At 41.5% G+C, this 24,338-nt stretch overlaps 1 protein-coding gene across 1 annotated transcript in view; it reads left to right on the top strand.

Moving 5' to 3' along the window:
• TENM1 (teneurin transmembrane protein 1) overlaps positions 1-24,338 on the top strand; it is a 778,425-nt gene that overhangs the window by 574,333 nt on the left and 179,754 nt on the right. Inside the window, exon 8 of the mRNA XM_034781757.1 lies at positions 18,246-18,398. Within this exon, the coding sequence (XP_034637648.1) occupies positions 18,246-18,398 (153 nt within the window). The remainder of the gene's footprint in view (positions 1-18,245; positions 18,399-24,338) is intronic.

The raw sequence follows: 24,338 nt of genomic DNA, 5'->3' as shown, positions 1-24,338 counted from the left end.
CATATTTTCTTTATAAGATATATTTTGCTGTTCCTATATTGAATTTATGTTTGATAAAAAAAACGTTGCACAGATTGAAATGCACTTTTAATTCATTTCAGGCTCATTTTTGCTTAGTAAATAACTCTGCAGTTTTGTTATTACAATGCACTGACAGAATTAATCAAAATGGCTAAACTCTCCTTCCTCCTTTTGGAAGAAGAATATTGTAATTGGGCTTGGAGTCACTGTGATTAAAAATCATACTTACTTGACAGCAAATCTTATTGACTTTCTAGGTGACATTTTAGTTTAACTGAACATTAATTTCCACATTTGGATGGTTTTGTAGTCTAAAATTTGAGTTTTATAAAATATATGAATTCTAAAACATATGACTGCAATATTCTCCAAACAAATGGATTGTTTTGTAGATTTGTGTATACACTCACACACATGCACATACTATTATTTCTTAGTTTATATAGTGATCACTTTATAAGCAAGCAAGAGTTGAAGTATCCAATACATATTTGTGCCTTGAGTATGAATACTAAAAATGGGGTCACCTGAAAGAGAGGGCACCAGTTAGCAAAAAAGTATTCAGAGATGTTTAGATATACCAGATATCTGCAATACCGCCAAGCATGGCAGGGTCTACATATAGTTTTGCATAGTCATTGGACATACTCCCTTCAGAATCAATAATTATGGGAATCGTACCGCAGTGCAGATTGGCATTATCTCTTAAAGTGCTACCACCCAAAAAAAAATCAAGTGACTTAGCCCTGGTCTACACTACAAAATTAAATCGACATAATGTAGCTTATGTCAGCTCAACTATGTCAGTGTACATATTACAGCCTTGTGCCCTACTACACTGACATAATAACTCCACTTCCACAAAATGGGTAGGGCTAATGTCGGTGTAGTTAGGCCAACGCAGTGTCCATGTAGACACTGTGTTACCAATCCGCTGTTGGCTGCCATTCTTGTCAATTTCATGGCTCCATGCTGGAGCTGTGAAACTGACAAGAAAGCGCTCCCCACTCCCAGCCCGGCTGCTGCCCAGCTCTCCACTCCACTGCACTGAGGCTCCCGGCTCCCCACTCCCAGCGGAGATCAGGGAGGTAAGAGCCGGGCCGCTGCCCTGCTCCCAGTGGAGAGCAGGGAACGGAGGTGGTGGGCAGCCAGCGGGGAGCCTGTGGGACAGCCAGGCTCCTTGTGGGGAACTGCAAGCGGACCCGAGAGCCTGGGCTCTCAGCTCCCCACACTGCCTCACTTAGCTCGGTGGAAGCGCTCCCGATGAGGACATGCACCACCGACCGAAAGAGGATAGTGTGGCATGAACCACTGCTGCAGTAATTACTGCAGTGGCTGTAAGTCGACCTAATATCGGTCAACTTAGGTTTTTAGTGTAAACCTGCCCTCAGGGGTTATGGGGTAAGAAGCCTTTTTGCTTCTCGTTTTTATTTCAAATTTTGTCTAAGTTAATAATGACAACGTCATTAGTTTTTGGTTGGTGCTCAGTGGCTTACATGATGAGTTTGTTTTCAGTCCTGTTTCTAGTAAACAGATTCCATTTTACAAAAATCCCTGTCACCAATGATATTGTCTTTGTCAATCTCTGCAGCAAATTCTTTCAGTGAAGGGACATAGAGGCTGAACTGCCCTCTTATGTCTACCTAAAAGGGTACGTTAGTGGGGCAATGTGGTTTGCATAGCTGCCGTTTTGCCTTGTACTGTTTCCTATGATCTGTAGCTGTTTTGTGACTAAATAGTGGACTTCAGTTTCCAGTATCAAAAAATATATCCCAAGAATTCTTTTTTGTGTCTTTTCCCTCATTTTTGTTTGTTTTTTTTTGCATTTGATTGATTAAATATTTTCAGTAAAAAATGTAAGTAATATATTTTTCTTGCTGGACCCTGAGAGAGATGAAAAACATCACATTGGTGTATAGAGTGAGAGTATACAGTACACGGTAATTAAAACAATGCTGCCATGTAAGTTTGATATTGATGAAGATCTTGCTTTGTTCTGCAGTGCTAATTTTGTCTAAGAAACATTGAAGAGCCCAAGGTCCCTACCTCCAACATAAACACTTTTTTTTTACAGTTTTACAAAATAATGTTTTGAATATAAAACCTGTCTGTACCATAATAATATTAGGGGGTATATTCTAAAGATGTGCCAAAAACTTCACTGCTGTTGAATCTATTGAAAAGATATGGGAAAACCCATGTTTGTGAAAAATAAAAATGTTGCTTAGAATTTTCAAAGTGCATTATGGGGTTTGGGTCCCCGAATCCCATTGAATTTCAAAGTGATTTCGGTGCCTAACTCCCTTCAGTGTCATTGAAAATCCTACACATTGATGTTTTCCCCTGTCTTTCCACCAAACACAAAACTGAGTTATTTTATGCCACCACCACCTGAATCCTATCTTGCTCTTTTGGAGCTGTAGTTGGTTGAGTGAAGTGTCCTGCAGCAGCTATCTAGCCAACGTCTCCCAAGGCAGAGTAACTAAACAGCCATTGGAACTGCTTTCAGTTTTCCAATTGAAAATTACACATGCAAGACTCATTTATATGTATTGGAATGAGCAGTAGCCTGGCATCTTGTATGCACAAAGCTTCAATAAGCATGTTGTGTGTGGAAAACTGAAGTGGGAATTGGCACAATCACTGTTCCAGACTGAGAATAATATATACCAACATTTCTCAAATAGGGGGTCATGATCCATAGGCAAGATGCAAAAGTGTGGCCAGAGGAGAGAGACTAAAATAGCTAATGGCTGCTAAGACCCAGAAGGAACAAGCTAAGGAGAAGGAAGGAGGAATAGTTCTTCCTCCTTTCTCCTGTGTCTGCCTCCCCATTGCTGCTGCGGTTTGTCAGTCTTCCAACCCTCCCTTCCAGCGTTTAAAGATAATGAGGTGTCTCCTCCTCACAGCTTCTCACTATCTTTAAGCAATGCTTCCCTGAGGCAGAGAACACTGTAAGTGGATTGATAGGAAGAGGAGGAAAGGGGACAAAGTACCTTCCCTAACTGTCTCTCAGCACCCTTGCTCAGCAACACACAGCATCAGCTCCCACTCAGAAGAAGGTACCCCCATCCAGCATGCACCATCCGCCCTCATCCAAAACCAGCAGTGTTATCTTCTTGTGATCCCAGTTCCCCCATCCCACAATATACTCCTCTCAAGAAGCTCTGTTTAACAAATGCAGCAGCATTCTATAGTAACCAAAGTTTCTGACACCTGATTCAATGTATCAGGGGGTAGCCGTGTTAGTCTGTATCTACAAAAACAACAAGGAGTCTGGTGGCACCTTAAAGACTAACAGATTTATTTGGGCATAAGCTTTCGTGAGTAAAAACCTCACTTCTTCGGATGCAATGTGTAGCCCCATTAATTGCTCATTGAAGTAATCTAGCCAACAGGTGACAAATTCCTAGATGCTATTAGCAACAGAAGGAAAGTTTTGACTTTCTAGTCTAAGGCAGATGGGAAAATGGGCTCGGCCACAGCTGGTATGTGATTGTTTAAAAGCAGCTGAGTGTGTAATAAGCTGCCCTTATTGTGAACTTGTGTAACAATTGGAGGGCATATTAGGAAAGTCCATAGATTTTATTTCAACCTCATCTGGTTGCTTTCCTTATCCCACCAATACCATCTCACTTCATCCCTCATCCTGCCACTGGGCAAAGTGCTCAACCACCTTTACTGGAGATTAGAGCTGGATGTCATCAGTACGCTGATGGGTACCATAAGTCCTGCCTCCTTATTAGCCCTTCTAATGTATTCAACAAAGGATGGGATAAGCCCCACAGAACCCCACAAGTGCCTTAAGTGGACATCTGTATTTATCATAGTCCTCCCAACAATGTCTGTGATAGAACATTGCCTTCTAGTTGTGTGAGAAATATGTATTTCTTTAATAGATATTAAATATTCTGTAGGAAGGATAGTAGAGAATAATTTCTCTTTAAATGGAAAAATATCATTTTTTAGACTTGAAAATGTGTATTAAATTGGGAAATTTCCCAAGATGCATCTATCTTTTTGTTTATCCAGGAAAGTGTTTTAGTTCTAAAAGTTCTGTAGTAAATGCAGATACTTGTTAACTGGGGTATTCAGATTTAATATTCACCATGGCCATATCTGGCAGATTAAATATTTAAATATGTTCAGAGTCTGCTGTTATGAGTCAGGTTCCTTAATTCTTTTCCTTTGTTAGGGATGAATAATAGCATATAAACTATTTTGAAAGTTCACTTGTTCACTAGGGTTTCATATTTGCATATCTTTTCATGCCAAGAATTTAAATGTTCATGTTTTAAATAAGAGTAGGTGAATGTATGAAAAGATTTTGTAATCATATTCTGTGAAATACTCTACAATTAAAATTCACTCAGCAAATCTTTTCCTTTCACTCACTGTGATTCACATTGGGTTGAATCCTGCAATCCTTACTCAAGGGAAGTTTTGTTAAAGTCTGGGGCAGTTTTGCTGGAGTAAGAACTACATGCTTGGGTCCAAACTGTGTAGCGGTATCACTAAACTACGCATACAGAACCTGTTCCTAATCCCAATAAAGTCATTAGGAAAACTCCCATTGACTTCAGTGTTGCAGGATCAAACACTAGATAGAGCACTGGTCTGGGACTCAGGAGACCTGGATTCTGTTTCTAGCACAGGCATCCTAGGTGACCTTGAGCAAGTTACTTTATCTCCCTGTGCTTCAGTTTCCCCGTCTGTAAAATGGGGATAATGAGACTGACCATCTTCTTAAAGCACTTTGAGATGTACTGATGAAAAGTGCTATATAAGCGTCAGGTGGTGGTGGTGTTAATGTTGTTGTTACTACTACTACTGCTATTATGAAGGATAAGAGGAAACTTGCAAATGACAAAATCAAACTGTCCTTCTATTATAATAGAAGTTGCCATGTGGGAAGCTGTGATATCAGGCCAAATGAATGTAGATATTTTGTTAATATGTAAGCCTGCTCTTATGCATATCATTCAGCAACTTAGTGTGCTGTTGAAACTGTTTTCTTTTTGCGGATTCAGACTAACACGGCTGCTACTCTGAAACCTGTTTTTCCTGTTGTTAGACCTAAAAGCTATATATCACAATTTCGGATGGACCCAAATCTAAACCCCAGATCAGAACAACTCCCATTCATAGTGGGTGTTGGAAATCCAAACCTGATTCCAGCTCCTATATTTGTAATTAGCCAAGCCAAAAATTTGTATCCAAACACCCTGAATGTGGTTTACTTCTCTCTAATCAAAAAATGAAATATTTTCCTTATAACTAGCTAGATCCATTTTTGTTCTTTTAGACTCTCTGTATCAATGGGAACACCATAGGGAAAGTCTGAAAGCTTTAGCTGAAAGCATCCACTCGTTCTATGTTTTTCTGTCTTTTGAACTACCAGTCAGTAAGAAGTTTTTACTACATTTTGTCTGCTTTCTCATTTTTAATCTATAAACCACTGCACATACTCTTTTGCTGTTACCACTGATGTAAATGCATCTCATACATAGATCAAGGGGAGTATGGAAGTAGTTGTTTGAAAAGCAGCACAGACTGATTTTTTGACAATCTATAGTCACAGTGTTCAACCTACCAAATCTCCTGAACTGCAGAATTTACGTTTTAGCTTTAGCTGCGTGCGCTCCTATGAATATGTTGCAAACTCATAATAATTGTTGCCAAGAGCACAGAAAATGCTGATTGCATACAGAGGGTATTTGGGGTGTGGTGTTTCCAATCAAAGCATGTCCGTGTTTACTTTTCTTCTATCCTCTCGTATATGTTTTGGCAGTCAATGTATTGGTGTCAATCTTTGTAGCAGGGCGCTACAGGGCCCTCTTGGCTCCTACCCTGCTGTGCTGATAAAGTCACTACGCGACCCTGGGATTCAGTAACCCCTGGTGCCGTTTATTTACAGGCTGTGCTCCCACCACCTTTTCAGCATACACAGCTTGGGGTCTAGTGTCTGCACCCAGGAAGAAAGAGCTATCGCTCTGCTTCCACTCCCTCGCTCCTCCTTTCCCCCTGGCTTCCTTCCGCCCAGCCTTTTATACAACCCCTGGCTAATTGGGCAGGCAACTGTCTCCCATTCCCCATTTAGGCACAGGTTTTCTCTAGCCAGCTCCAATGTACTTCCCTTAAAGGAGCTGGCAAGACAGAGGGCTGAGTCAGCAGTTCTTGCCCAGCACCGTGTCAGTCTTGAACACAATTATTTGAATGTACTAATTAGCCAATTGAAGACGTCAATAAGACACGAATGTATGCAACACACCAGAAGAAGGGTTAATGCATTTTATCAGTGTTTGAGAAGGGCAATACATTCAGCAGCTTCTCTCGTGATTCTTGAGAGTCTGATCGAGCTTTTGAGTAGTTAACAGTTTACTAAATTGCCAACAGGATGAAAGACTGAATAGAGAAAACAAGTTATACATTAACCTACGTGTCCATATGTAAGATAGCAATGTGAAATCAACCAAATCCGCCTCTTAATGCTGATACCATCTACAGCCCATGTAAATAACTTGTATTTTATAGGGTTGTGCATGTCTCTACATGGCTAAAATTGGTATATGTTCTTTTCCAACTTTACTGGATTAGGCCATTTAAAATTTGAGGAAAATGAATTGCACAAACATTTCATACAATAAATGCCACATAAGTTATGGATGCATAGCTAGAGATAATCCTTCTGAGATATACACTTCATGAATTGTTCTACAAATGGATGAATCTCAAGATGTCAGCAAAATAGCAAATCATTTGGGTCCTTGTTATGCTTTAGTTTGTTTTAAGACTTAAGAAAGATATAATCAGCATCAGTAAACACTGAGTCTGTTGCAGGGTGAATATTTGCCCAGTTTTACCTTCACTCATTAATCTTACTTTTTTCCCCCCAACTGAAAAAATGTCTGAGATACATTATTAAAGATATTAATATTTTTCTTTCCTCTAATGTTGTTGTGTTCTGTTAGAAAGGGATGAATGTATATAAAATGTAGTACCTACTAAACAGCCAGTATAACTGATTGTGGGTGGAGAATTGGAGAGATGAAATATGACAAGATTAGTTTTTTCCTGAGAAGAAACAGTATATAGAGAAATAAAGATACAGGCTCCGATGCCACTGATTTATGGGGCTATGTGTGTGCAGGGTTTAACAGGATAACTCGCAGGATCAGAAATATAGGTAGTTTTTAGGTTTTTTTAAATCTCTAAACACAGTACAGAAGAAAAACAAAGCAAACACCTTGACCAAATACATCAAGACAACTTTCATAGAAGAACTTAAATCTCAACAGTGCAGAAATGCTAACAGTCCCTTCTCAGACATTTAACAGTCTCCAACACAGCTTCATGCATAAGTATATAGAGAATGAGAGAAAAATGATAAATAACACTGTGACAGATATGGCAATTTCCTGCAATATCCTTGAAAAACCTTATTGTATTAAATTTTTGTATTACTGTGGGCCGGAATTGTATGTAATCTCTTGGAGGGGCGGGGGGAGGAGATGTGACCGATGCACGAATTAGGAGTTCAAAAGATTATTTTGAAAATATGCCAGACAAGTATCGATTTATGAGACAATAAATGTTAACTGGATTTCCCGGGTATTCCCTAGGAAGAGGCTTCCGTTTGAGGAGAGATTAATAAGACTGGGACTTTTCAGCTTGGAAAAGAGGCAACTAAAGGGGGATATGATAAAGGTCTATAAAATCATGAGTGGTATAGAGAAAGTAAATAAGGAAGTGTTATTTACTCCTTCTCATAATACAAGAACAAAGGGCCACCAAATTAAATTAATAGGTTGCAGGTTTCAAACAAACACAAGAAAGTATTTTTTCATGCAACGCATTGTCAACCTCTGGAACTCCTTGCCAGCGAGTGTTGTGAAGGCCAGTACTGTAACAGGGTTCAAAAGGGAGCTAGATAAATTCATGGAAGATAGGTCCATCAATGGCTATTAGCCAGGATGGGCAGGAATGGTGTCCCTAGCCTCTGTTTGCCAGAAGCTGGGATTGGGTGACAGGGCATGGATCACTTGATGATAACCTGTCTGTTCATTCCCTTTGGAGCACCTGCCATTGGCCACTGTCAGAGGACAGGATACTGGGCTTTATGGACCTTTGGTCTGACACAGTATGGCCGTTCTTATGTTCTTAAGAGGTTAATGTAAATTAACCAACTATTATCCGGTTATGCAAATACCCAGCCTTTTCAAGCTAGTCCTGAGGAGAGGGTTATCATCTGCTGATTACCTATTAAAGAAGGCCAAAATCAAAGGCCTGAGCTGTATTTAAAAAAAATAAAAAGGACTGATCTACCTAAGGCCTTGTCTACACTGCCACTTTACAGCACTGCAACTTTCTCGCTCAGGGGTGTGAAAAAACACACCCCTGAGCACTGCAAATTTCAGCGCTGTAAAGTGGCAGTGTAGACAGTGCACCATTGTGAGCCGCACTGGTAGCCCCTCGTGTGCCGTGACTATACAGCCAAGTTAAAGCACGTTGCTAGTGAAGACATGCCCTATCTTTCATTCTGGATCTAAGATGGTTATGAACTTGTAACCCTGAGGAAAATTCAGCTATGGGTTTTGAAGGTCTAGAACCTTCCAGAGCCCTAGGTTGGCATTGAGGTGACCTCTAGTAAGCTTTTTAGCATGCATGTAGGTTTTTATTTTCTAATATGTTTTCTCTGTAATGTTTTACCTAAAGAAGAAATGAGCCCTTGAGGGATGTTGGAGGGGGAATACAGGTACAGTTACCCCAAAATTGTGACAAATACATTTTATAAATCTATAGAAATTATTGAAAGATCTTAACCATGTATAACAATAATAATAATGTGATTTTAAGGTCTTCTGTCTTGAGTTGTAATATAGAAAAGGGTGAGTTCTAGTTTTCCCTTGATGTATATGTCCTGATTTGTACATTTGTCACTGGTCTATATGGAATAAAGCGGCACCTATCACCAGAATAATTTGGGGTATAGGAAAGAAACAGATCTCTTGACAGGTTTGGGGGACTTTAAATGACAAGACCATTGTTTGAAAGCATGTTTGTGACATGTTAGAAGTAGTCCTGATGGACTTGGTTAGTGGGTATAATACGGATAAGGCAGATCTGTAACTAGGCATTTTAGCGCCGGGGGTGAGCAAGCATATTTGCCCCCTACTGGGTTTTTTAAGCTAATTTGAATTAGGATATTATAGAGTAATGAGAGTGCATTTATTTTTGCATATCACTACAGTACGTAGACGATAAAAGTTACTGTATGATTCTTTTAAGTGTCGCATTAATTTCACACAATCCTTTAACATCCTTATAGTATCCTCCTATATAACCTTTAAACTCATTGACAGGCACAGAAAAAAACGTGGACTGAAAATAATCGTACCATAAATATGGATATTGCAATGACTTAATGGCATGAAACTTGTTCAGAAAGACATAAAATTGCATTTCTGTTTTTATATATATATTAAAAAAAAGTGATACTGGTGGTTTTCCATCACCCCACAGTGAGACTGTAGCTCGAATAAACAGCACCTCTTTCAGTGACACATCAGAGAATGAAAGGGACTCAAGTAAACAAAGAATGAATTTACCAGAGAGGTGCGTTATCTAGCAATTGAATTACCAACATAGCATCTGACTCTGTATAAGCAGAAGCCACCGTTTCTCTGGCCTTTATATGAGGGAGACAGCCATTTTGCAGGGGAAAGGATGTAAGATTTCTGTTTTTTACCTGTTTGCATAGTGATTTTAGTTTTCTAAGAAGAATATTGATTATTGTTTGCTTGCTGGTACAATATTATAGTTGGCTTATACCTGATAATTTTTCCTGTGGAATCCTGCCAAGCATTTGGTGATAATACCCCTTTAAAGGGGAAGGATCATATTAGCATGGCTTGTTTGTATAAGGCCACTGTGGGAAGTATCATTCAGTGGGGGAAGCTATGCTGTGACAGCTGATAAGAGGCATGATGCATCCTGCATCTTGGAAGGGGGTTAGACTAGATGACTCTTGCGGTCCCTTCTAACTGTTTGGTTCTGTGACATTTGACTTCTGGCCAGGCGAGGCCCCTCACACCTAAGTGTGGAGACAGAAGAAAGTATATGGTTGTGATTGTGAAATCAGATTATGCCTTGCTTATCAGTTGGCCCTGACAGTGTCAATTCCCTGATCTGTGAGTGCACCTTGCTGGAGTTAATGGAGCATTATAACAGTGGATCAGAGGGAGGTTCCTTATTTTATTCTCTGTAATACCGATTGAATCAGGATGGGGCAGCAACAAGTAAGGGTGGGTCATAGTAAGAGGAAAACACAGCTAAAGGAGGAAGCAGGGTGTGTTTTACCATTACAGAGTGTTGATTAAAAAGGCATGTTTTACTTTACTTTCTTACAGGTTCTGCTGTTGCTTCCCCTACTGTAAATCACAAGCAGCCCCTCCAAACTAGAACTCACCCTTTTCTATATTACAACTATATTCTTTCTTGTCTGAACACTTCCTCCTAATCATGGAAGCCCCTCTGCCCCTCCATGCTATTTTGTAAACAAGGCAAGTGACTCACCCTATCGGGGTAACTGTGCCCTCTGCCCCTCCCTGTGCTAGGGCTTTGCCCTCTGCCTCCATCTGGCAGTCCCTCACCCCCTTGGACTGAACTCCGGCTCCTACCCCTCTCCCCCCAATTTTGGCCCCTCTCCTGCACCTGCCTCCAGCTGTTTGACCCCCCAAGCCAGTTTCTGCCCCCTGCTCAGACCTTCCCCATCCACCCTCAATTTGCCCCTTTCCCCCCTTTAACCGTTTTAATCCCCAGCAGAGCAGTAGCAATGAGCCAAGCAACACTCAGCTCCATGCATGCCTGCTGCCCCGCCAAGGTCCTAGGTGCTAGGGAGACTGCTCCGGATGGGGTCATTGAGCCTGTGATTGGGGGGGCAGGGAGAGGAATGCTGAGCACTCTGGGTTCTGGCCAGATGTTGCTGGGCCCATTCCTGCAGGGGAGTTGGGGCAGACATCGCTGGGCCCAATCCTGCGCACCACCCCGTTTTTGCACCCCTGGCCACTCTGCGCCCTGGGTGGCTTCCCCACTCACCCTGCCTTCATTATGGCCTGGAGATAAGGAGCTAAAGGGGAGTGATAAGTGCAGTTATATCAACTGGCTTTAGCACACGGAAGTCATCAGCACAAAAGTATGGTTCAGTATCTTGAATGTGTTTTGCTGTCTTTATCTCTGGCTCTGTATTGATATAGATGAAATTAAAATACATTACGATTCTGTAGTGTTGTCTCTAAATACTCTGATTTTATGATGCAGCATCTGTTGCTTAGATGAGTCTTATCATAAAACTAAAAAGTCAAGCAACAATCAGCAGTTGTGGAGGAAATTCAAATCAGATGTTAAAAATAGGGTGACACAAATCGACAAAAGAATTTTTATTAGTATAAGAACATATGGTATTAGTTTCTGTAGTTTTCCATTAAATCATTGTTTTCTTAAAGTCTGATACAATAGTTTATTCTTAGTTGATGATTTGATTGTTTAATTAGGTGCCATTGGACTTCCAAAGAATAACCATTGGTCCATAGCACTTTGCATTCATAATGCCCTAGCCTTTTATCAGCATATTATCTGAGCATGCAAAGTCACTGGGCTTAGTTTTCAAAGGTGCTTAATCCATGCAGTTCCAGTGACTTCAGTGGGTTCTGCAAGTGCTCAGTCCCTCTGAAAATCGGACCCGTTGTCAATGTAAGAGATATCACTTATTTCAGACACATTTACAACTCTCCCATAAAAAATACATTTGACGTTATCCCATTATTTATTACTAGAAATAGCAGACATCAGAGATGGGTGTTGGGTCGTCACATTAATATTATAGAAAATGTTGCACAAGTTCAAACACTCTGCTATTTTCCATTGTGTCCTGTCCTTTATTTCAGTCCCTTTTCACACACTGTAAAGGGCAGTAGTGCAAGTTTGGGTGTTAGCAGGTTGTAAGGTTGGGCCAGGTTTTGAGAAACATATACCTCAATAACATGTTGGTAGACAATATCAATTGTGTAGCTTTCTACACCATTCAGAAAGCTCAGAGAATACAGTAGAATATACATTGTTAAACTCTTCAGGTTGGACCACAGCTGTGCAACCTTAAATCACATTAGTGAATACTTCAGTGGGATTACTTGAGTCCAGAAGTGCTTATCTAGGTGAGTAAGGGTTTCACAGCTGGATGTCTTAGGTTTCTATTCTGTATGATTCCAGGTCTGACTAATAGATACTAGCAGAGGCTTGTCTTAGAAATTTTGGACATTTCCAGTATAGTTACAAATCCTTAGCTCTACTGAAAGAAAGAATTGTCAAAGGCCAATCAATCATACTTCATTGTGCTGTTTGCCAAGATTGTTTATTTCTGTCCCTAACTCTAACAGAGGTTTCAGTTTGAAATGTGAAACCAGGTTGGTCCTTATATGACAGAATATAAGAAATGATCCCTCTTTTTAATTGTCCCAAGGTTTTTATTCCTGAGGTATAAAAATGTGTTACTTATAGAGAGGAAAATGCTTACGAGTCAAGAGGGACATAATAGCCATGTGGCACAAATCTTCATTTCAGGAAAGGTTACCAGACCAGAAACCACTATCCCTTTCTTCACCTTGATAAATCCAAATGAAGAATGTAGCAGTTGAAAGGCACAGAATCTCATAACTTGATCATAGCACAATGCTACTAGCATATTACTTAGAAGATCTAATGATAGATAAGCTGTCCTCCTCCAAATAGTGCAGCTTTGGCCCTAATTCTCATTTACACTGAAGCCACTTTACATCCCTGGCAGTGTATGAATTACATTTATACTCACTTTGTCTCCTTTATACTGACAAAGTAGTGTGAAGAGCCTTAGGACAACGGAAAATCAGGCTTGTATTTTTAACTTTCATCTGAACACTGTCACGGATCCCCAGGATCTGTGCTACACTCCAGTTTTTGAACAGTCTCTTGGAGGAACCCCTTTAGTGTGCCAGATTTCCCAAGTGTCTCACTGCTCCTTCTGGGTAGGCCCCGCAGCCTTCCTGCCTCCTAGACTGAGCTACTGGACTCCAGCATGCCTGCTTCACACTGTGAGCTCGGCTCAGTGAGTCTAATTTAAATAGACTGCTGGTACAGAATAGACATGTACACTCTTCAGGGACTAATCATGCCAGCCAGTATTTGCAGCAAAACCCCACACAGTGTTTTTCAAAACAAAGTAGAATGCATTACTCAAGTGGTACACTGCACTGCAAGTCCTTAGGTTAGCATAGAGAAATAATGTTCAAGCCACAGTTTAGCAGCCAAGCTGTAATGAACTCCATTTTTGGGCTCTGTCTCTCTCTGACTTCCTTCCTTACTCAGTTCCCAAGTGAAAGAGCTCAGCTTCTTCCAGAGCCCACACTTTGGGCTGATTTCCACTATGGGGAGATTGAAGCTGCTACAATTGATGAAGCAGGGATCAATTTAGCGGGTCTAGTGAAGACCCACTAAATCGATGGCAGAGCACTCTCCCATTGACCCCAGTATTCCAGCTCTCCGAGAAGAGTAAGGTAAGTCGACCAGAGAGCGTCTCCCGTCAACTCAGCGCAGTGAAGACACTGGGGTAAATCGACTTAAGCTACGTCAACTTCCACTACATTATTCACATAGTTGGAGTAGCATAACTAGGTCAATTTACCCCGGTAGTGAAGACAAGCCCTTTATTCCCTGCTGGACACTCTGTCCTTTTTTTCCAGGCAGGACCATGCTGAGTTCACAACCCCCATGGCCGGAGCTTCCCACTGTTGAATGTCAATAACATGAATCATTGCAGCGTGCATTGTCTCCCTGGACCCTCTGTTGACCTGGGTCAGTTTCAACCAGTCCCTTAATAACTCTACTCATTCCACCCAAACAGGGAGGTGACACATGCACTTACATCTTTTAGCGTAGCCTGAGAGCAAAATTAATCTTCTTCCCCACACTGGGTAGCAATGCAAAGCCTAGGAGGAAACTGAGGATTCATAAAATATTGCAGAAAATTCCCACATGATCACAAACACCAATGCAACATAATCCAACATTGTAAACAGGAGCAGTGTGCAATTGCAGAAAATAAATACTTTTCAAGTAGCTCAAGATTGTCTGATGAGGGGCAGAAACAATGGTCAGCTAATGAAGTCCATTCTGTCAAAACTACTGTAATTCTTAGATCTGATAGAGGAAGCTCTAATAAGATTTTCTAAAATAAATGAAAATAGCAGGGAAAGCAAAACAAAAGGCATTTTGTGCAGGTCGGAGATTTGGAGAGACTACACATTTGTGGGATTTTGTCCCCAAAAATTAGTCATGTGGGTTAGATACGTGCTTATTGCAAAGGGCACTTTTTTTTTTTTTTGGTCATCTCTTCACTGTTGAGAGTCTATTTTGCATTTGAGCCAAACCACACATTTCATATACTGCCAGACTTGCAGCACATAAGTTGATAAGCTGTGTTTACACAGGAGGTAGATACGAATAAATTAAATTAGATTATTGGCTTTATAAGCAGAAGGTATGGAATAATCTGGTTTACAAAATGAAACCTGAAAATCCCACTTTTGTATATTTCTGAGTCTTTGCCTGAGTATGCTGCAAACTTACAAGACGTGCGTTACTTATCTAGAAATGTCAATTTCCTTTTGATTAAAAGTTGAGCAAAATAGGTCATTCTAATTATTTGCTTTGCAGATGAAGGGCCAGAGCCTTGGCCCTGGCAGTTCTGAGTTACCTCATTGGTGCAAAACAGCCAGAAAGTTACCTTAAAGGGGCAACCAAGGATTCCCTGTGATGGAGATGCCAGAGAGCCAGAGTTGCCACTGCTCCCTGGCTTCATTTAGGTGGTACGTTGAGGACAAGGCAGAGTGTACAGTGCTCCGCTGTATCCTCAGGCAGCACAGCGGTCTGATGAGACCAAATGTAGCTGACAAAATTTAGAGCAGCCATAATAGGCCCAGGATTGAGGAAGTGGAAAGCAAGCTTAGATCCACCTTTGCCCCCACAGCATCCTACACTCTCGTCAGCTCTGCCGACTGTAAACTCTGTCAAACTTAGTAGCTGGACCAAAGTCTTTAATTTAATCCTATATCGTATTATTGTAAAAAAATATATTTACATTTATCTTTTGCAAGGAGGATCTAAAATTTTAGAATGACTTAAACATGTGTTATATAAATACAATATAATTGCAATTTGAACGTTAGCATCTGACATCTGCAGTGTACTCCAAAACACCATATAAAGAGAGGATCGCATTTTTACCTCAAATGTGTTTCCTGCCTCCAAATCACCTCTATAGGAGCTATATATAAGTCTGTGGGGGAAGAATGTAGTCATACAGTGACAAAGCTAAATAATAGTGGAGGGCTGGATAAATTGGGGTTTGGCACATCAAGAAAAGATATGTTTTCAGATTAGATCTCTAATAAGGTAAAAAGTCAAGGAGACAGAGTAATCAGACTGGTTGTTCCAGAGAGCAAGAGAGAAGCACAAGAAGGTGCTTGTATTAACAGCAGTGAGAATGTGCAGAGAGGAAGCTAGTATTGTGCTGGCAAATGAGAAAGGAGAGTGCTTCCAAATGGTAACATCCTTTGTGGTGTTTTAATAAAATCAAGTAAACACTGTCTGCATGGAGCTTTATTATCTTCCAGAGATGTTTGAAAGAGATTTAAAAGCAAACTTTCTTGAATCCTACTTGTGTATATTTAAAATAAAATGTCGTTTTTATCTGCATACTGCACCTCTATTATAGGGCAAACAGAAAGGCATTTTTGTAGAAATTATATTTAAGAGAAAAGAAAAATATTAACGAAAATGTGGTGAAAAATATTAATGAAAATGATAAATAAATATGTGCTACTTCCTTTAGTGAGCTCCTGTAATAGTCTTCTCCAAGATTTAATGGCTTCCAGTGTTGTGTGTAAACTGGTTATTACCAGAGTAATACCTAGATTTGAAGTTAATTTGTCAAAGAGCTATAGTTCATACACATGAACTTGATGGTTAATATAATGAAAATTGGATTTATTTTAAGATTGCCAGCTAACCAGTTTCTGTAATGATAGAAGCCATTTAATTTAATCCAAGTAGAACTTATTTTCTGTTCAAACATCCGGCCTTGTACATTGTTCAACGAGAAACCTACCTAGTGGTATCGCATGTAATCTCCCACAGGCTACAAGTCAGGAGTCCAAGGCTGGCAAAGGGCATCATCTCTATAATGTAGTTGGTATTTTTCAGGAAGGAAACAGACTGTCAAACATACAAACAGTTCAGCTAGCTTGCCAAGCTTTGGCATGTACTACAGAAACTACAGTACTTCCCCAGCCGGAAGGGAAGACAAAGCAAACTAGGTTAATTGGTGAGAATGGCTGACGAAGTGCATAATGTAGCCAAGCTAAAAAAGAAGTGGAACAAGGAAAAACATACATTGCACATTCAGCCCCCTGCCTTGTGACATACATCATATTACAGTGTATAACATGGAAATGCAATTCATGAATATAAACCTGCTACAGAACCTCACGTTATATATATTTGTATATATTATAATTAATTGCCAACTCTTTGTTAATATATAATAGAACCCACAGCCCTTGCTAGGATCAGGACCCCATTATGCTGCATGCTACAGAAACACAGAGGTACAGCAAACATGGTGATCCCTGCTGATTCCATTATATGTACTAGTGATCTATGTTGGGTTAATAAATTCCAAGGCCAGAACACAGGGTATGGTTAGTATCAATGAGGTCTTCTAGACCATAAGACTCAAATTATTATTATTCCATAGATATGTATACTGATTACATATTTTTGAGATGTAGAGCCAGATGCTGATTTCTGTGACTCCAGTATAAATCCAGAATAAGTCCATTGAGGCAAATGAACTTACTCTGAATTTACATTAATGTAAATGAGAAGTGAATAATTTTTGCAATTACACACTGAGATCAGAATCTAGCCATAAATCAGTTAAGTTTTCTTGCCCTGTCAGGTAAATGAAATGAGAATTTGGGGCATCATGTTTGCTGTGGCTATATGGATGGTGAGTCTTAAAAACGTGGTGTAGGGATTTACAATACTTGTGCATTTGGTGTAAACTACTGTACCTTGCATTTTATTAGTTGTACAGTATTCTTGTGGCCTCGCTGGCTGAGGCCATTGTATGTCCACATTATTATTGTTAATCTTGCCTTTCAACAAAGTTTACGGACCTTTCCCACATTTCATCTTCTTGATGAGTCGTAGAGCACTGTGTTTGCATAAGAGACCTTGTCTCTCTTACATTAGCTGCAGTTATGTCAAGGTGAAATCTAATTTGTGTAGCTTCCTAATAGATACAGAAGAATATCAAGTACATTTCCTTTGTCACATCCATCACATCAGAGACATCGACAATGTCATTTATATACAGCCCAGGGGTGCACCAATCAATGGGGGGCACTGGAAGCGACTGTGACACAGAGGGAGCTTGCCTGCTAATTACCCTTTTGTGGGGTACAGCTTGTTTCCCCTGTAGATCAGTTCCATTCTACCATGGCTGTGCTCCTCCACCTTTTCACACTCACTTTGAGGTGCACCTCCTGGGAATTAGGAAGGAAGAAGTCCCTGCTCTCTCTTGGCTCCAGGACTAATTGTGCCTGGCCTTTTTGTGGGATGCGCGGGAATGGGGGAGGTGCGCATGCACACACTCATGTTCATGTTAATGATTAGGCAGACACTGGCTGAAAATGATTTGGGAACATACTAGGAAGAATATCACTCAGAGCTGGGCAGCAAAAGGTGAACAGTTTTCCTTTGTGGTACTATATTAATGCAGCGAAGGAGAGAGCTCTTGGTCAGTTGAAACAGATAATACCTGCTAAAGCTTGAGAATCTATCATAGAGTACCATATTCACACAACCATTATCCTTTTTATTTCAAGCATTTCCATTAGTTGCTGAAGAAATTAATCACCTAGCTCATTGGCCTGTGTCCAAAAGAAAATGTGGAAATTAAGAAGACATTTAGTTTTAGAGTAAAGTTAGAAACTTGGAATTCTGATTTATTCCACACAGAGACAAATACTACCTGACGTTTGCAGAAACAGGTTTGCTGCATTCTTTCTTAGTCTAATCAAAGGTGCTATGATTTAGGAATAAATTAATTGGTCTTCATTTTTTTACAGCAGTACATTTATTTGGCTTAACATGGCAACTGCAGCCTGTAGAAGGGCAGCTCTATGAAAACGGAGTCAGCAAAGGAAACAGGGCCACAGAGTCCATGGATACCACTTACTCGCCAATTGGAGGGAAAGTGTCTGATAAATCAGAGAAGAAAGGTAGGTGTGAGTATAGGGCAGGGAGGGAGGTTGGGAGTATTTAAACTTGAATGCAATTCAGATTACATATTTGTCACAGTTTGGCTATTTTTAATTAAGGTTCAATCTCCTCTGTTATAATTTTAAACCAATCAACGGGTCATATTGTGCCACTGATTTTTTTTTTCAAGCAGGGCCCCCCCCCACTAAAATCAATGGATGGCTCAAGGTTATTGAGAAAGTGATGCTCATGGAACAAAATATGGGCTTTCATTTTGCAAAAGCAGTGATCCGATGAAAGCCAACTTTGGGACCTTCAATGCCCATAGCTGAGCAGATCCCCTGTTGGTAACAACTCCCAGCATGGGGGGTTCAGGGATGTGCTGCCGTGCAAATGTCTTGATCATCAAAACCAATCTTAGGCAGAATGAAAACATTCAAGCTGTCCACTGAGAAAAAAACCCAGCTTCCCGATCTTTCTCTTCTCCAAAACACTGTGTGAGTAGTGAAAAGGAAAGGAAAATGTGACGATTCCACTCTCGCTTGCCAACCCTCCCATCTCTCTTCACGTGGAAAGATAGAATTCCTATGCTCGTCTGACTGTGGATGGTAGATAAAATCTCCTTCTCATGATAGTGTCACAACAGGCGAACGAAGTAAAAAGAGGAAGGGAAAGGAGGAGAAATCAAGGAAACTGGGAGAAAAGAAATCGAGATGAAGACAAAGACCAGCCTTTAGGTGGGGGAGAAGAGCAGAATCAAACTGAGGTCTTGTCTACACTGTCCTACAGTTTGGGTTATGGGGATGTGAATAGCAGTGTGCACCAAAGTGCTGCGCTGAATTTCCCCCATGTGAATGCTGCGGGTGTGAACTAAAAGGTTCCTAGTTCGCATTAAAGTAGTCCTGTTTGAAGAGAGCTACATTAAGGTGAACTAGGAACCTTTTAGTTCATACCTAGAATGTCCATGCAGCAGAGTTACGGTGCAACACTTTGATGCATGCTGCTATTCACACCTCTGTAATCCGAACTGTAGGGCAGTGTAGACATGCCCTGAGGGCTCTGGCAGTGATAGGGAATTTTCTGCCTTTTGTACAAATAGAATAAGTGCCACGGTCTCCTAAATATGAAACATGATGGCCACTGTTGTAGCAATCCTTACAAAAGGATATTACATCCCAGGACAATAGGCTTACAAATCAATGTGGCAAGTAGAAAGAGATCATAGAAGAAAAATAAGCAATTGCAGTAACACACGAGGAGGTGACAGTATTGTCATTTCCATTTTTTCTTCAGAATGGATTGATGGTGAATTGCAGTACTGTATTTGTGCCCTGATTCCATGTGGGAAAGGGCCAAGTTGTGTCATACACCTTGTACTTGACTTTATTAAATCACTTTATCAATATACTTCAGATTTAACAAAAGCTTTTCTGAAGCATTTGGCTTCTCAAAGGGGATTTATAGAAAGGGTTCCCTGTGCAAACAAGTTAAATTACAGCATTACCCAGTCAGTTAGATGTGTGAGATTATTTATGTATGTGTGGGGCCACTCTGTGGTAGGACATAACTGTTCTGAGTATCGTGGAACCACGCTATTGCACAGAAACGGCAAAGCTTAAAAGTGTGCAGCATCTGCACTGCTTCACAGGAGGGTGCATCAACTAGCTCCACAGCAGTGCTGAGGGGATTTAGACTGTTCTGCCACCTCTTCCCCCCACTTCTTGTTGGGATGGGGCACTGACAGGGAATATTCCCCACACGCATGAAGACGTATGGATAAAGGCTCCTTGAGCCCAGCCCTACAACTTTTGTGAACTCGCGGGTGTGCATTTCGGTCTGAATATTTTCCACTTCTAACCTTCATTTCTCATCTTTTATTTAAATAGCCATCAAACACCTTATTCACTATGTAGGGCCAAATCCTGCTTATGCTTGTGCTAAGGAGAGGAAGGGGACGTTGGCAGCCCCTTATGCATCAGCAGCATAACAGCTTCTCTACTTAGTGCCCATGAGTTTGCTAGAATGAGGCCCTCCCTTTCAGGCTGTTCGGCACACCAAAGTCCTAAATTAAGAGCCATAGCCAGGGCCTCAGCCAGCCAGCAGGTATACTGGGAGTGTCGGCATGCACTAACAAGAGACGCACAACTTCTTTATAAGAGAGTGGTAAAGTATCCCAGGCCGCCATCTCTCCCTCCCGTTGTTTGGATGTACGAGCAGCACAGCTTGTCCTCCTTAATCTTACACACCTCCAGCAGAAAAGGGTAGTATTTTGTCTGTCAACTTCAATCCTAGAGAGATTTCACAGGAATAGATAAAACTGCCAGATATGTACAATCTCACAATTTCCCATCCCTGAGTGACATTGTGAGATGGTTTGCCAGCCTTTCAGAACGTATATTTTATATTTTTATATTTAATGAAAATAAAATTTGCAAACTGGCAAAGCAGGTTTTTTAAGGAGGCATTTTGTAACACACTGACCTGTGGCTAGGAGTTAATGTTTTGCAATGGAGCGATTTGATTAAAAACCCAGGCATTCGATTGATGCTGGTACTTGGAGATTGTATGTTTCAGGAATCCGTTATAATCAGCATACGGGTACTTTCATGTGATAATTGGCATCTTGCTGTTCAGATTTTTACTTTCTTGAAGACAGAAGAGACTTGCAATATAAAAATCTATCTTTTGCTTTTATTGTTATGGAACAGTGAAGGATTAAAGCCAATCAGTGAAATTTGGCAGCTATTGCAAAAACTCTAAAATATTTAATAAATTAAAATAATGTAATTATACATTTTGTCCATGAAAAAAATGTTAAGGTGAAAAAATGTCACTCAGGACAACTTCAGCAACTAGCATTGACATTTGGAAAGTTTATTTCACTGCATACTTCTAGAAGAAGCAAGAAAACTTAAGACAAAAATACTTTACATTCACATACTTCCTTATGTGTACAATTGAATGCCTGCTTGGTTCAAAAGCAATGCTGAAAGATCAGTGGTTATGTGTCTTCCTGTGAAGTAGTAATGATGGTTCAATAAGTAAGAAAACATGGACTTTCTTCAGGCATGAGGAAGGCTACGATTTAGTCATAGAAGTCACAGAATCCGCGACTTCCGTGATTTCAGCCCGCGGTGGTCAGGAGCTGCAGAGTACCCCACTGCCCACTGGGGCAGGGAGCTGCGGGGTATCCCCGCTGCCTCTGGCGGCCCCCAGAGCTCCAAGCTGCTGCGGGCGGTCGGGTACCCTCCCAGCTGCCAGCACCAGAGGGAGAACCCCCAGGTGGTGGGGGCCTACAGAGCTGCTAGTGGCAGGGCAACCCCCAAGGTCCTGGCCGCAGTGCGTGGTGGGGAACCTCACAGCTCCCGGCCGCCGTGGGTGGCAGGGAGCCTTACAGCTCCCGACCACCATGGGTGGCAGGGAACCCCCAGAGCTCCCAGCCACTATGGCCTGGTGGGGAGCCCCTGAACTCCCAGCTGCCATGGGCGGTGGGGGCCCCCAGAGCTACCGGTAGTGGGGGAACCTCCAAGCTTGTGGCCACCATGGGCCAGTGATGGGGGAACCCCTGAGCTCTGGGCCCCTGGAGCTGCGGGCGGCAAGGGTACCCTGCAGCTCTTGGCCCCTGCAGGCAAGAGAGGCACCCCACAGCTCCCAGCTTCCCGGTCACGGAGGAACCCCCAAGCTCCCAGCTGCCATGGGCCCCTGGGGCTGCGGGCAGCGGGGGTACCCCACAGCTCCCAGCTGACACAGGAGGCGGGGGCACTCCATAGCTCCCACGAGCAGCGGGGGACCCCTAGAGCTGTAGGCGGCTCCTAGCCCCTGTGCAGTTGCTCCACTTCAAGTGGTGTGAGGACCTGCAGATCCCCATTTTGTCAGGGATGTTTTTAGTAAAAGTCACGGACGGGTCACGGCTTCCATGAATTTTTCTTTTTTTGCCTGTGACCTGTCCATGACCTTTACTAAAAATATCCCTGACAAAATCTTAGCCTTAGGCATGAGGCTTGAAAGTGTTGGATTCTACAGTAGCTATTTTGTGCTGTAATGATTAGTTGAGAAATATAATTTTTGGAAGATATGGAAACTGCCACTAAATACCATTAACAGACAATGTATTTTTTTCACGTATGTTGCCACTGCATATGCCAACATCCATTTCTTACATGTGTCGTCATATAAAACTAACCATAATAATATATTTTCATAAAGGATGCATATATGTTTAATCTAAACTAAGACCTCTTCAACTGAAAGACAATGAGATGTATTGTTTCAAGACTGTCAGCACTGACACACAGTTCAACCAAATCTAGTTACATCAAAAATTTTCTGTGCCTAAATCATAACATGCAGACATATTTAAAACCATGATATTATACACCTCCAACAAAGAACATTTTCGCTTTAGGGAGAAGTAAGGCAGTTACAATATTTTTTAAAGACCATCAACTCTGACCAACAATCCCATAAACTTAAAAAACAGTATTGTGTCCTTGACCTTATAGTTATTGCGCTAAAACATTGTAATTGAATATTTTTAATTATCACGTGTCAATATCGCCAAAACGTTCCTTAGTGCTTTACTTAGCCTAAGGTAACTGCTTGCAAAGAGACACTAAGATCTGATATCTTTCAAGTCCTTGAAATGGGTGAGAGGTTTTCTTTTATTATACAGTAGCCAAAGAGAGACTTATGTGTGTTTTTTCTCCTCATTTGATTCCTGATCACACTAGAAAGCTTGAGTTCATTTTCAAAACTCAAAATTCAAGAATTTGTTTGCTAGAGGAAACTGAAAAAAAAATTAGGCTGAACTCCCCCCATCCTCCCAAAAAATTGTTATAATTTAAAGTAACATATTTACTTGTAAAAACAGCAAAGAGTCCTGTGGCACCTTATAGACTAACAGACGTATTGGAGCATGAGCTTTCGTGGGTGAATACCCACTTTGTCACCCATGAAAGCTCATGCTCCAATACGTCTGGTAGTCTATAAGGTGCCACAGGACACTCTGCTGCTTTTACAGATCCAGACTAACACGGCTACCCCTCTGATATTTACTTGTGAATTCTTAGGTCTGGTCTACACTATGAGTTTAATTCGAATTTAGCAGCATTAAATCAAATTAACCCTGCACCCGTCCACACAACGAAGCCATTTATTTCGAAATAAAGGACTCTTAAAATCGATTTCTGTACTCCTCCCTGACGAGCGGAGTAGCGCCAAAATCAATATTGTCATTTCGAATTAGGGTTAGTGTGGCTGCAATTCGATGGTATTGGCCTCCGGGAGCTATCCCACAGTGCACCATTGTGACCGCTCTGGACAGCAATCTGAACTCGGACGCACTGGCCAGGTAGACAGGAAAAGCCCCGCGAACATTTGAATTTCATTTCCTGTTTGCCCAGCACAGGCGAGCACAGGTGACCACAGAGAGCTCATCAGCACAGATAACCATGCAGGCCGATAATCGAAAAAGAGCACCAGCATGGACCGTACGGGAGGTACTGGATCTGATCGCTATATGGGGTGAGGATTCAGTGCTAGCAGAACTTCGTTCGAAAAGACGAAATGCCAAAACTTTTGAAAAAATCTCCAAGGGCATGATGGAGAGAGGCCACAATAGGGACTCAGATCAGTGCTGCATGAAAGTCAAGGAGCTCAGACAAGCCTATCAGAAAACACAGGAGGCAAACGATCGCTCCGGGTCAGAGCCACAGACATGCCGCTTCTACGCTGAGCTGCATGCAATTCAAGGGGGGGGCCGCCACCACTACCCCACCTCTGACCAGGGGTAATCTCATCAGCCACACCTGAGGATTCTGTGGACGGGGAAGAGGAGGAGGAGGATGAGGAGAAGCTTGCGGAGAGCACACAGCACTCCGTTCTCCCCAACAGCCAGGATCTTTTTCTCAGCCTGACTGAAGTACCCTCCCAAGACCATGACCCCATGGAAGGGACCTCAG

This window comes from Trachemys scripta, chromosome 9, assembly GCF_013100865.1.
Source record: "Trachemys scripta elegans isolate TJP31775 chromosome 9, CAS_Tse_1.0, whole genome shotgun sequence".
Taxonomy (NCBI): Eukaryota; Metazoa; Chordata; order Testudines; family Emydidae; genus Trachemys; species Trachemys scripta.
Note: the sequence above shows the minus strand (reverse complement) of the source record. Positions and strands in the feature narration are given on the sequence as shown.